Source organism: Equus quagga, chromosome 18 (assembly GCF_021613505.1).
Source record: "Equus quagga isolate Etosha38 chromosome 18, UCLA_HA_Equagga_1.0, whole genome shotgun sequence".
In the NCBI taxonomy this organism is placed as follows: domain Eukaryota; kingdom Metazoa; phylum Chordata; class Mammalia; order Perissodactyla; family Equidae; genus Equus; species Equus quagga.
Genome location: NC_060284.1, coordinates 33703734 through 33716927, shown reverse-complemented (window position 1 = coordinate 33716927; position 13194 = coordinate 33703734). Strand labels below are relative to the sequence as shown.

General features: G+C 36.4%; 1 protein-coding gene across 3 annotated transcripts in view; it reads left to right on the top strand.

Moving 5' to 3' along the window:
- The window catches only part of DBT (dihydrolipoamide branched chain transacylase E2), a 41279-nt gene that overhangs the window by 16519 nt on the left and 11566 nt on the right, over positions 1-13194 (top strand). For all 3 annotated transcript variants that reach the window (XR_006886057.1, XM_046645781.1, XM_046645780.1), the window contains exons 4-5: positions 735-916; positions 10485-10606. Coding sequence is in view for 2 of the 3 variants with exons in the window: in XM_046645781.1 (XP_046501737.1) it covers positions 735-916; positions 10485-10606 (304 nt within the window). In the remaining variant the exon portion in view is untranslated. The remainder of the gene's footprint in view (positions 1-734; positions 917-10484; positions 10607-13194) is intronic.

Genomic DNA, 13194 nt, shown 5'->3' with positions numbered 1-13194 from the left:
AAGATTCTCCCTGAGCTAACATCTGTTGCCAATCTTCCTCTATTTTGTGTGTGAGCCACCATCACAGCATGGCCACTGACAGACAAGTGGTGTAGGTTTGTGCCCGGGAACCAAACCCAGGCTGCCAAAGTGGAATGTACCAAACTCAACCACTAGGCCACTGGATCTGGCCCTGGACTTTTGTTCTGAGAGGTTTTTGGTTACTGTTTCATTCTCTTTGCTTGTGATTGGTCTAGTCAGATTCTCTATTTCTTCTTGATTCACTTTTGAGAGGTTGTATGATTCTAAGAATTCATCCTTTTCTTCTAGGTTATCCACTTTCTTGACATACAGCTTTTCATGGTATTCTCTTATGTCAATTTTTGAATTTAATTCTAGAAATAATAGGCATCCCTTAAAGTTTTCTAATATAAGACAGTAAAAGGAAATAACACTTTTAAAGTACACTTTTAGAACTTATTCAAGAAATGGGTGAGGCAAAAACCTTAAAAGTTTAAATTTTGGAGTTATAGATCTATGAATGGTTTTTAAAATTTTAGTATTTCTTGGAAATACATCAAAGAGACTCTGAAAATCATTATAGTTTCTTCTGGAACATTCTTACCTGCACCATCTGGGACTAAATGCTGGGCTATATATATATGTTGATCTAACTCAGTGTGGCATTTACATTGTTAGGATGATCTGTACTTATGATTGTTCATGCAAAAGTGTCTTATGTCTTTTTCTTTTAGGTATGTAAAAGAAGGAGATACAGTGTCTCAGTTTGATAGCATCTGTGAAGTTCAAAGTGATAAAGCTTCTGTTACTATCACTAGTCGTTATGATGGAGTCATTAAAAAACTGTATTATAATCTAGACGATATTGCCTATGTGGGGAAGCCTTTAGTAGACATAGAAACGGAAGCTTTAAAAGGTACTGTAAATGTGTTCATCTGTCTTGCCAAATTGATTACTTCTGTCCTTTTGTCATTGGGTACCAATAAAAATGATGTTTACTTTGAATAACTTACAGGATTTGATTAGGGGGTTAGAAGCTGAAATCACAAAAATAGAAAAGTTCTTCTGTGATTCATGATTATCTTTTGACCAGTCACCATGTTAAAAACATGTACATTTCACCTAGCTGAGGCCTGCCTTCTGGAAACCTTAGTGTGCAAAGAAGCAACAAGCTCTCTTGGAAATTAAAGACCAGGCCTTCAACACTGGTCACTAACAACCAAAGTTGGAGTATGCAGAGATTAAATCTAACATAATGGGATTTCTCTGCCACTGATACAAAAACAAAAAGCACGCTCGTTAGTGATGGTTATGAAAGCCAGACTTCCCCAAGAGAAGTAGAAGAGAAAAGAAGAAATCAGAATGAAAAGGGAAGAGACTAGCATTCAGAAGCAGCAGCAACTGTGGAACTTACAAGCAGTAGATGGCCTGACAAAAGGGAATTCATTATGAGGATGTTACAGAGGAAAACTAAAACAATAGGCTGTCCCAGTGGTAGCAAACAGCTGGCTCTCTACCTCAGAAGTTTCTTATGGCATTGTTGTGATGCACCACGTTATGCCATCTAGGAAACGGCTTCGATATCGGGGGCTGGGGGAACATAAGTTCTATAATGCAACCCTAAGCCACCAGTCTATCAGATAGACATCTGAGCACTTCAGTAGTGTAATTCAGAAGTCTTGAAGGAGTGGGGCCGGCCCCGTGGCTAAGTGGTTAAGTTCACGCACTCTGCTGCAGGCGGCCCAGGGTTTTGTTGGTTCGAATCCTGGGTGCGGACATGGCACTGCTCATCAAACCACGCTGAAGCAGCGTCTCACATGCCACAACTAGAAGGACCCACAATTAAGAATACACAACTGTGTACCTGGGGGCTTTGGGGAGAAAAAGGAAAAAAAAAAAATCTTAAAAAAAAAAGAAGTCTAGAAGGAGTATGAGTTACAGTGGTTAGCTGACTCCTAGTTTTGCAGTCTGTACAATAATATAATAACATATCACAATCATACTTTACAATTTATAAAATGTTTCTGGGGCCAGCTCTGTGGCCGAGTGGTTAAGTTTGCGCATTCCGCTGCGGCGGCCCAGGGTTCGGATCCTGGGCGCGGACATGGCGCTGCTTGTCGGACCACGTTGAGGCGGCATCCCACATCCCACAACTAGAAGGACATGCAACTAGATGTACAACCGTGTACGGGGGGGTTTGGGGAGATAAAGCAGAAAAAAAAAATGTTTCATAGCTATTATGTTATTTATCCTTACTGGTGAGATATTCCAGTTTAACAGATGAAGAAACTAAACCTAACCTAAAAAGTTTGGATGATTTGCTCAATGGTATTGACAGAGCCAAATTTAGAATTCGGATGTCTTAAGTCCTTGTCCAGAATATTTTCCACTATGACATGTTGCCTCCAAAAGCTGGAAGATGGCCTTCCTATTATTTAAGTTCTATTGTTATAGAAGCAAAATATGTGCATTGCAGAAAGTTATAAAATGCAGAAAACCAAAAATAAGATAATAAAAGCATATTGTGACTACTCAGAAACCACCACTCCTAACACATTAGTGTTTATCATTGTAGACATTTTTCTGGGCACATATATTTGCATTTAGGTATTTTTTACCAAAATAATATATTGTACTTGGTACTTTCTAATCCTTTTTTTAGTTAATGATTTACATTTTTTCATCACAATACATTTTTATTTTATCTGAGAGACCCTATTTAAATTTCTGCAGTTGCCCCCAAAATGTCCTTGACGTTTCAGCTGGTTTGTTCAAACCAGGGTCCAGTACAGGGCTGTGCATTGCCCCTGGTCTCTTTTAACGTAGCTCACCCTCCCCCACATTTTGTTGCATGACGCTGACTTGTTGAAGAGACATCACCATTTGTTTTGCAGAATATCACATCTTTTGGATTTGTCCTGTTGCATCTTCATGGTGGTATTTTAACTTGCTCCTCTAGTGCTTATATTTTCTGTAAACTGGAAGTAAGTTTAAAAGGCTGGATTCAAGTTAGCTCTTTTGGCTAGAATACGTCATGGATAATGTCATGTAATTCATACTGCTTCACATCAGGACACACGTATAACACCTGGATGACCGGCTGTAGTGATGCAAAGTCTAAACGCTGAATCAGGGGAGGGATGCCCTTGCCCCTCCATTGTGCACTTATGTTTTCCCCTTTGCAACCTGGAAGTGATCTCTGTGGTGTTACTTTGGCACCATATAAGCAGTTTATAATATCATTTGAAAATCTTTGCCTAAATCAACAATTGCTTTAGTGGTTGTGGAATGACAATTTTTGGACTCTGTCATTCCTTTACCATTATTAGCCGGCATTATTCTGTAAAGTGGAGCTCTCCCCTCCTCAATTGCAGCTATTGGTTTCTCTTGAATGCAGTTCCTACTGGAAAGAAAATAAACACTTGGCGCATTCCCTTTACCAATTCTCCAAGTAAAAGGTTGCTTTAATAGCTGCTTCAAATGGTGAGATTAATTTTTCCAACTTTCTCTTTATGTGTATTTCATTTGACTCAGTGTGTTTAATCTATTATAATCATTCTTTTTGATGCTCAAATCATTAATAGTAGTGACCCTTTCAAGGTGGCCCCTGCGCTTTTAACATGACCCCATTAATTTTTAAAAGCTTTCTTGCTTTTGGCACAAGAAGATGCTCTGGGACTCACCTTGTACTTTTCTGTCTCCGACCTGGAATTATCTATATCTTCAGAGGATTTTGCTCCTTTTAGTGTGGAATGGATAAGAGACCATAATCTAGGGTAGTAGGAGTACCTCCTATCATCTTGATCCCAGATTTCTATTGAAAGTCATTATTTAGAAATATTAAAAACAAAAAGGAATTCCCCTTTAAAAATTACCTGAAATAAACACAGGATGATTTTGATGGATCAATGACATTTTTTGGCTTCAGTTACGACCTAGAAAGGAAAGAGGGTTACGCTTTTGGCACAAATTGAGACAAAGCAAAGATGCTGAACACTATTATTTAAATTGGGACATCCAATGAGGCGCTGTAGACCAGATTAGACACCAATCCAGGTCATCCGAAAAAGCAAATTATTTCCATGAACAAGTAACCAGTTGGGATTTGTGGGGTTTTTATTGTTTGGCTTTGTTTTTAGGGTTTATTTTGACGTCTCAAGTGAGATCCAACTCAATAAGTCTTGATATAGCAAATTATAAAATGATAGTACTTTTTCAGGAGAAGGGTATGCTTTTTCTAGAGAGTTTTTTCACAAAAATTAATCTCCTGGTACAACATGGATGAATCTCAAAAAATTATGCTGAGTGAAAGAAGCCAGACAAAGAAGAGAACATGCTATAGGATCCCATGTAGTATATAAAATCTTAGAAAATGCAAACTAATCTATAATGACAGAAAATTGATTGGTGGTTGCCAGGTGAGAGGGGAGGGAGCAGAAGGAAGGCTGGGAAGGAGGGCTTCCCAAGGGGTAAAACGAAACTTTCGGGGTTGATGGATATGTTCACTATCTTGATTGTGGTGATGATTTATGGGTATATACATCTTTCAAAGCTTATCAGATTTTCTATTTTATGTATATGCAGTTTATTTATCTGATAATATTTCTCATAGAGAAGTGATCATTTGCTAGCTGTTCTATTTTGTTTGCCATTCAGAGTGTATTCTGAACAATTATCTTGCATGCTAGTTTTATTTTGCATGCTTGCCTTTTTGCTTTTATATTTATGTTTTCTTGTAATTTTTATTAATTTTTTTACCATAAGAATAAACTATGAAGCATAAACCTATATATCAAATAAGCAATCCTATAGAACTATAGATTTGATTTACTGAGAAATTTATGTATGCCTCTTTTTAATTCTGGAAATGGGAAAGATTTTGTAGTAATACTGAATTTGCTTATGTTGTTCCTTGTTTTAGTGTTGGTAAAACCAATTATACTATAAATAGAAAATTACTTAACAAAAAGTCTTTTAGAAGTATAAGATACATTATTTCCATTTTATAGGTGGAAAATAATTGTAGCATAGAACCATCAAGGGTATAAGAGATCAAGACTAGACATCTTAATAGTGGTAGTGGAAATTAAATCCTGTCTTCTAATGCTTGCTTAAATGATATTCTGTGGCACTGTCTTTTGTAACACGGTGTTACAGTCTGCTTTTCAAGGCTGGAGTGTCATGATAATTTTGATGAGGGAAACTATTTGAGACCTCCACATCCTATCTGTGAGTGATTTGACTGTAGACAGACCTCTACTTGAAAAGAGCTTACTGGACTCACTTAGGCCAACTTGTATCCGTGACGTTTACAAGGCATGTATTGTTTTAAAAAATACAAGTTGAAATCCAGTTACTTGATGTCAAGATTATATCAAAGCTGTTCCATGTCTCAGTGCGTTGTCTGCTGTAAACTCAGGGTTTTAAGTGGATTGCTGTGAGTTCCCTTTATAGCTAGCCTGCCTTTCTCTAGCCTTTATTTATTTAACAAAGTGAGATGATTTTTGCTTTTCTAAACAGCTAAAGCTTTTTGTACCAAAACTGTTTTCAAAACCATTTATCTGAGGGGAATCGTTAGTTTTATTTTTAAAAAAACTTTATACATTTTACTCCTTCTTAAAGTGAAGATATTGATTATAACTGAAAACTTTTTTTGATCATGCAAAGACATTTTACAAACGTTCATTGTACTGTAAACAGTACAATTCTGCATCTGATTTTTTCCAGCCTACCTCTTAGCATTGCCATTGTGCCAGGCCATCACTCTCCTTCCTACCTTTCTGAGAAGACAGATAACCAAGTTTGTTAGCAAGTATGTGCTAAGAAGAGAAAATAGGATCTGACTGAGAGTCTAAATGCCTTTCTTCTGGAACAAGTGCATGGTTTTAATGCTGAAGCTGTGTGGCAGCCAATTTAGGTATTCTGGGCCTGAAGCTATGTGCAAGATGAAGTTGCTAGAATCTTTGACCACCAGACAAGTAGAGAGTTACTATACCTAATTACTCCTAATTGAGGAGTCTTGCCACCATGGGGAAGTATTAAGGGAAGAGAAGGAGGGACATAAGCTATAGCACAATACTTCGTAAAACTAGGATTATTCTGCTATTATATTGCATTTACCCTTTAACGTCAACGTCTGTCATTGATTGAATGCCTTCTCTGTGCTAATGCTGTGTGTACATTATCTCATTAAATCGTTATCTGCAGTTGACACGTGTGACACTGAAACTCACAGAGGTTTGATAACTTGCCTATCTGTGGTCACATAGCCTTGGTGGAGCTACAGTTTGACCCCAACTCTATTTAATTCCAAAGCCCATCTTCCTCACCACTTTGTTACACTGAAAATTCTATTCAGAGATAGTGGGTATCAGCACAATTCTGAATCTACAGCCCTGGGGTTGAATTTCTAACACTATACATGTGCGAATTTACAAAATTCGGCTATAACAATGCAAGTTAGGTATCCTGTAGAGTTTATAACATTAAAATGTTTACCAGGATTAATACAGTGTTTCAGAGTTAAAGAAAAGCTCTTTGACATGAAACCATTCCAAAAATTTGGCATGTCATTTAATTAAATTATGCTCAATAATATAAATTTCATAGTACAATGCCCGGGCATAGTAAGTGCTCAATGAGTGGTAGCTGTAAACTTAATTTTGTACAGCTAATTGTAAATTAAATTGGATGAATTAACTGTTTCAGTAATTTGAAGTGAAATCTCCTTGGTTTGGGTGTCATTAATTCTCAATTTATGATCATTTGGACAGGCACTAAACTAAAGTTTACATTTGTGCTATGAAGAAAGGTCTTCCTCAGCAGTTTTGCGAGGAGACAGTTTAAAGCTTATTATGAAAACAAACTGTTTCAAACACCCTTGAATGCTTTAGTGTTTCAAAACATTTTCCCCAAAAGAGTTTCCTCTAGTTGAGTGAATTAATGTCGTTAACTACTTACTGTAGTTCTTAGAAATAGTTTTTGAAATATCTAAGAATATTGCAATTTCATAGTTTAATATTTTTACTAATTCAAATCACTCTTTTATTTAGTTAAGCTGAAATAATGTGTTTTGGTAAATTTGTTTCACATGAGGAATTTCAGCAACATTAAATTGACAGTCTTCACCGGAAAAAAGTGCTTGCTTACAGAGTTCTTTTGTTCTTAATTAGTGCTTTTAAAACTGTGTACTCTAAATCCACTACTGAAGAAATAAAATCCCACATACTAGAGTATGGTGCTAGAACCTTGAAAATCACATCCGTTGGGGAGAGTTACAAAATGTTAGGTTAGTCTTAACTTCATGCCCCTTAGTGTCTGTTTCTACATTGGTGAAACTGAGAAACTAGTCCTGCATTCTTAAACATTGTTGTGATCACCAAGGGAGAAAATATGTCTAAAAACACTTAGAAAATGATTTAAAGTGCTATGTGGTAAGGTGATATTATAGTACTTGATTAAGAGAGCTTTCTTCCAACAACCACGTAACTATTACAAATGATATATAATATGAATGACTTCTCACAAGTTTGTTTTGTCGCTTATATGTACACACAAGTTATTCTAAAAGACAGTACTACTTGGTGCTATATCAGAATGTTTTCCAGAAAGGTGAGTAGCAGTAAATTACATGATCTTTTTGAAATATATAATAACTTTTGTATATGATAAATTTGAGCATTTATACATTTCTCTTATTTCAGCAATTATGCATTATTCAAGTTAGTATTTGGGATTCCTACAATTGAATCCCCTTGATTTCCCTTGGGACAGTAAGTTCCTAATGTTAATCTTCTTACTACTTTCTCCCGTAACTTTATCAGAGGTGGACAATACAGAGGGATTCTCAAAGTCCAACAAGATTATGCCTTGAACTATAGGAGTTATAGTCCAGCTTATTTGACCAGAAAGAAAACTTACTAGGCTCGTGGACTAATGGAAACAGCACAGACTGCGTCAGCCCTGGGGTTGAATCCCAGCTCTTCACACTTTATTAGTTGTGTGACTTTGGGCCAATCCCTTCATCTTTCATCTCTCACTTTTTTTAATCTATAAAATGGGGATAATAACACCTATCTTACACAGTTGGAGTGAAAATTAAGATATTGCATTTGTAGTGCATATTTCACATATATTAGGTGCTTGTGGGGGAGGAAAAATAATTTTCCCTCTACCCTGTGAGTTCTTAGCTGAGATCCCTGTAAAAAGAAGACCGATTAACAGAAGAAAAACAGAAGTTTATTAACATATATGCCTCATGTATACATGGGAGACACCCAGGGAAAAATGAGTAACTCAAAGAGGTGGCTTTAAAATTCAGGCTTAAATATCATCTTAATAGGGAAGCGGGGGCAGGGAGTGTAGGCTTCTTAGAAGAGTAAGTGACTTTTAGGAAAGCTGCGTGGGCCTTTAGAAGAAGAGATGGGAGGTGTGATAGTTTGTGGCACAGTTTATCTAGGTGTGGTGCCGACTTCTAGTTTCCTCTCCTGTGATAAGTGTCGATCTTCCCTGGTGGATGAAATTGCTGGGGAAAGGATGTATGACAATTGCGTTCCTTTAGGACAGTCTGTCTTTAGGCAGATAAGGGGGAGTTCACGGAAAGCTTCTCTCTGCATTTGCTGTTTTTTCAAGTGTCTATGGCTCAAAATAATCAGTATACCAAAGGAGCATATTTTGGGATGGCGTGTCCTGGACTCCTACAGTCATATTTTGGGGTGGGATATTCTGCTACCCTTCATGCTCATTATGAGTTTTTTTCTTACCTTCCCCATCCTTAGGGGAACTTTGAGAGCGCTGCTGGGCCAGTTCATAGAGTAGTAAGGAGAGATGAATAGACTGTCTTTCCATAGTTGCAGCACTGGAAAATTTTTATTTGCTTAGAATTGAATGTCAAAGCAAACTCAGTTGCCTGCTGATTTTCAGAAGTTTAGTCTATCACTAATTCCCACAGAGATTCTGCTATGCAGCATTGATTTCCCAGCATCAGACTTTGACAATTAAATGCTCTCAAAAACTTTTTTTTGGTTGCAGAAATACATGCTAACACCCTGAGATAGTTTTTCTTATATCAGTACTCTAGAGTTAGAGAATAGCAAAACCAAATTAGCATTAGCCATGAAAATAAAATCTTCCACAGCATTCCTCAAGCCATATTTAGAGCAGAGAAAAATTTAAATGCTACATTCTTTTTTTTTTTGCTTTATAACGTTGTGTAATTTCAGGTGTACATTATTATTTATCAGTTTCTGTATAGACTGCATTGTGCTTATCACCAATAGTCTAATTTTTATCCATCATGATATATATGTGTCCCTTTACCCCTTTCACCCACCCCTCAACCTCTTCCCCTCTGGTAACCACTTATCTGTTCTCTTTATCCATGTGTTTGTTTATCTTCCACATATGAGTGAAATCATGTGGTATTTGTCTTTCTCTGGCTTATTTTGTTTAACATGATACCCTCAAGGTCCATCCATGTTGTTGCAAATGGGAGGGTTTTGTCTTTTTTATGGCTGAGTAGTATTCCATTGTATATGTATACCACATCTTCTTTATCCATTCATCAGTTGATGGTCACTTGGGTTGCTTCCACATCTTGGCTATTGTGAATAATGCTGCAATGAACAGGGGTGCATAAGTTTGAATTGTTGATTTCAAGTTCTTTGGATAAATACTCAGTAGTGGGATAGCTGGATCATATGGTAGTTCTATTTTTAATTTTTTGAGAAATCTCCATACTGTTTTCCAGAGTGGCTGCACCTGTTTGCATTCTCACCAGCAGTGCATGAGGGTTCCCTTTTCTCCACATTCTCTCCAACATTTGTTATTTTTTGACTTGGTAGTTATACCCATTCTGACAGGTGTAAGGTGATATCTCATTGTAGTTTTGATTGGTATTTCCCTAATAATTAGTGATGTTGAACATTTTTTCATGTGCCTGTTTGCCATCTGTATATCTTTGGAAAAATGTCTGTTCATATCCTTTCCCCATTTTTTGATAAGATTGTTTTTTGTTGCTGAATTGTATGAGTTCTTTGTATATTAAATGCTACATTATCTTAGGAGAGCGTTTAAGATAGTCACAGATTTTACATGATTCTTTCATATAAATTACCTCACATTTGATTCTTATTTCATGCTATTTATAAATATAAATGAGAAATTTAATAAGAAAGTGGTTAAAATACAACATATTTTAAAACTCATGGAAGAAGTTCTCATTTTTGACTTGTATTGCTACATGATCTTAATAGAAATGGAGTGAACACCAGGTAATAATAATCATTAACCAGTCCTGGGTACCAATACCCACCCCCTACCAGACACACACACACACACTCTACCCATTTGATTTCCCATTCTGAAGTAGCCCAGCTCTTATACTTTTTGACTACAAACTTTAAGTTGAGTTTATATATTATAAGCCACTAAATTTGTTTTTAAAATATTTTAAAGTAAATAAGAAAATTTTACCTTGTTACCAGATTCAGAAGAAGATGTTGTTGAAACTCCTGCTGTGCCCCATGATGAACACACACACCAAGAGATAAAGGGCCAGAAAACTCTGGCAACTCCTGCAGTTCGCCGCCTTGCAATGGAAAACAATGTAAGTTTCTTAAGATTTAAATAGGAGATCACATAGAAAGTATATGTTTGCATCTATGAAAAATTAGCCAACAGTCCCATGATGAGATGGCTCAAGATGGGATTAAAGAGAACATGAAAATGTCTGTTACTGAAAAGTGAGAGTTGCATAGAAGTACTCATGAGAAATGAGAAGAATATTGTGACCTTATCGCTTATATTAATTGAGGAATGTGGTTTTATTATTCTTTCTTGGAGCCTAATAATTGTCAGGACTACCATTTATCGAGCACTTGTGAATACTAGTGTCTTAGATCAGGTGCCCTAGAAGCACAGCTTGATTTGGGTATATGTAATTGACTGATTGATTGAGAGAGTGAACATCTTTACTTGGAATGAGGGGGGTCGTATAGGGAAGGGAAGAGAAGGGAAATGAACCAGGCAAGGATGTGGCCTCAAGGATCCCAGGTTGAGGGGAGAAGCATAAAATTTTACTGACTGGAAACAAGGAGCCTAGCCTTTTGTATTCCCTTTTAGCAGCCAATCAGTGCTGCTTACCCTCCAGGGAAAGGTACCTCTTAGCACTGTGATAAGTGTTAACATATTATCTCATTTCATCAAACTCTGTGAAATAAGGAGGCTATTCTAAGATTTATAGAGTTCAAGTAACTGGTCCAAGGTCACACTGCTGACACAGTGATGGAGCCAGGATTCCGAAGTGAGTCTCTGTGACTCTACAAACCGGCTCTTGTAATCATTATATACTGCCTCAACAATTATTGCCTCCATTATTTGAGCACTTATGAACCAGACACCGGAGACACATTATCTCAAATCCTCCCGGGAACCCTGCAAAGTAGTTTGGATTCTCCCCATTTTGCAGATGAATAAGAGCAGAGAAGTTGATTAAGTTGTCTAAAATCAAGTAAGTAGAGGACCTGGGGATTTGAACACAAATCTGTCTGGTCCAAAAGCCTGAGTTCTCTCCACTGTGCCTCACAAAGCAGGTTTTTTGTTTGTTTATCCGTTTTTGAGAGAAGTAGTTAATTTACAGTGGGAAAAACAAAAGTTTACATTTTGGAAATAGGCAATAAGAGTCATTAAAATGTTCATATCCCTTCAGCTGGTTATCCTGTTTTTGAGGAACTATCCCAAGGAAATAAATAGTTTAGGATCCATTCTTGCAAGTGTTTTATATAGCCAGGATGGCACATATGTGTTCAACATCAGGGACATGCTTAGGTAAATTATGTTATAAACCCTTAATGAAAATTTATTAGCCATTAAATGTGCTTAAACATGAAGATAATTTAGCATAATAGAAAATAGAAATATTAATATGGAACACTAGATTGTTACGGGCATCAGATGAAATAATGATCTCATATATTGCTTTGAAAGCCATAAAGCATTTTACCAATGTTTTTTCTTAGTTCTATAGAAGGACTACCTGTAGAAATACATGATTTGGCTTTCCTTTACCACTTCCTAAGGATGTGTATAATAACTAGATTATTTGCATAATTACTAGAAATTAAGCAGTAGATCTCTTATTGTAAATCACCTTTTTTTTTTTGCAGTTTGCATATTTAGGAATTGAGTTTGTTTGAAATTAAAAACCAATGCCACTTACAGTTGTTTGTAACTACTTAAAAATTATTTGTTTAAATTCTCAGAGTTCATTTGTTATAAACTAAATGTCTGACGTGATAAAGTCCTTTATTCTTTTGAAGTCATCCTTAGAGATGCACTAATGCAACGGAAGCAGATAATTAACCCTGAGAAGTTAACTAGTACACGCTGTGTGTGAGGATATCATCCAAGCTTTTGTGTCTTTTTATTTAAGTAGAATTAAATTTTGTGAGAATATTTGATCTCTGTAACCAAACATAGAAAATGATTAAATAAAGCCAGATCATATATGTTTCCAAAAATTATCATGAGTGTCTAGTGGAAAGTGGAACTATGTCATCTATGGTTTATTCTGTAGAAAGCAATAATAAAACTTATGTATTTGACCCTTGGGCTGAGGAACTCACATTCCAAATACAATGTCTTAGAAAAGTTAATTTCAGTGTTTTGTACTGATCTTTCTAAAAGAACCATCAGAAAAAAACTTATTTGAGAGAGCTTTTGTATGATGATTATCTTAACTATCTGGTAACCAGGGTCAGAAACATCGGTCTACATTTGTTAGTGTTTAACTCTTCTTTAAACTCTTAGTTCTCTGTCTTCTTACGTAGTCTGCAAAAATAGAAAAAATCAAATAAGAATTATGCAAGAAATTTTAAAATAGTTGACTGTTTAAAAATGTAAGTTTTCATAAGTAGCTATGGGTTATCTACAATGTAGATACTGTATTGTTAACCCATAAAATTATATACATATATATAATCTCTATCCCTCTCCAGCCTTTGTGAAACTGCCTTTTTCAGGGGAAAGCAATTCATTTTCTCCCTACCACCCTCGGCCCTCTTCATATTTTTTAAGTAAATTTTTAAAAAGGAAAAATAGGGCTGGCCCCAGTGGCCTAGCGGTCAAGTTCAGCATGCTCTGCTTCGTTGGCCCAGGTTCCGTTCCTAGGCATGGACCGACACCACTTGGTTAGCA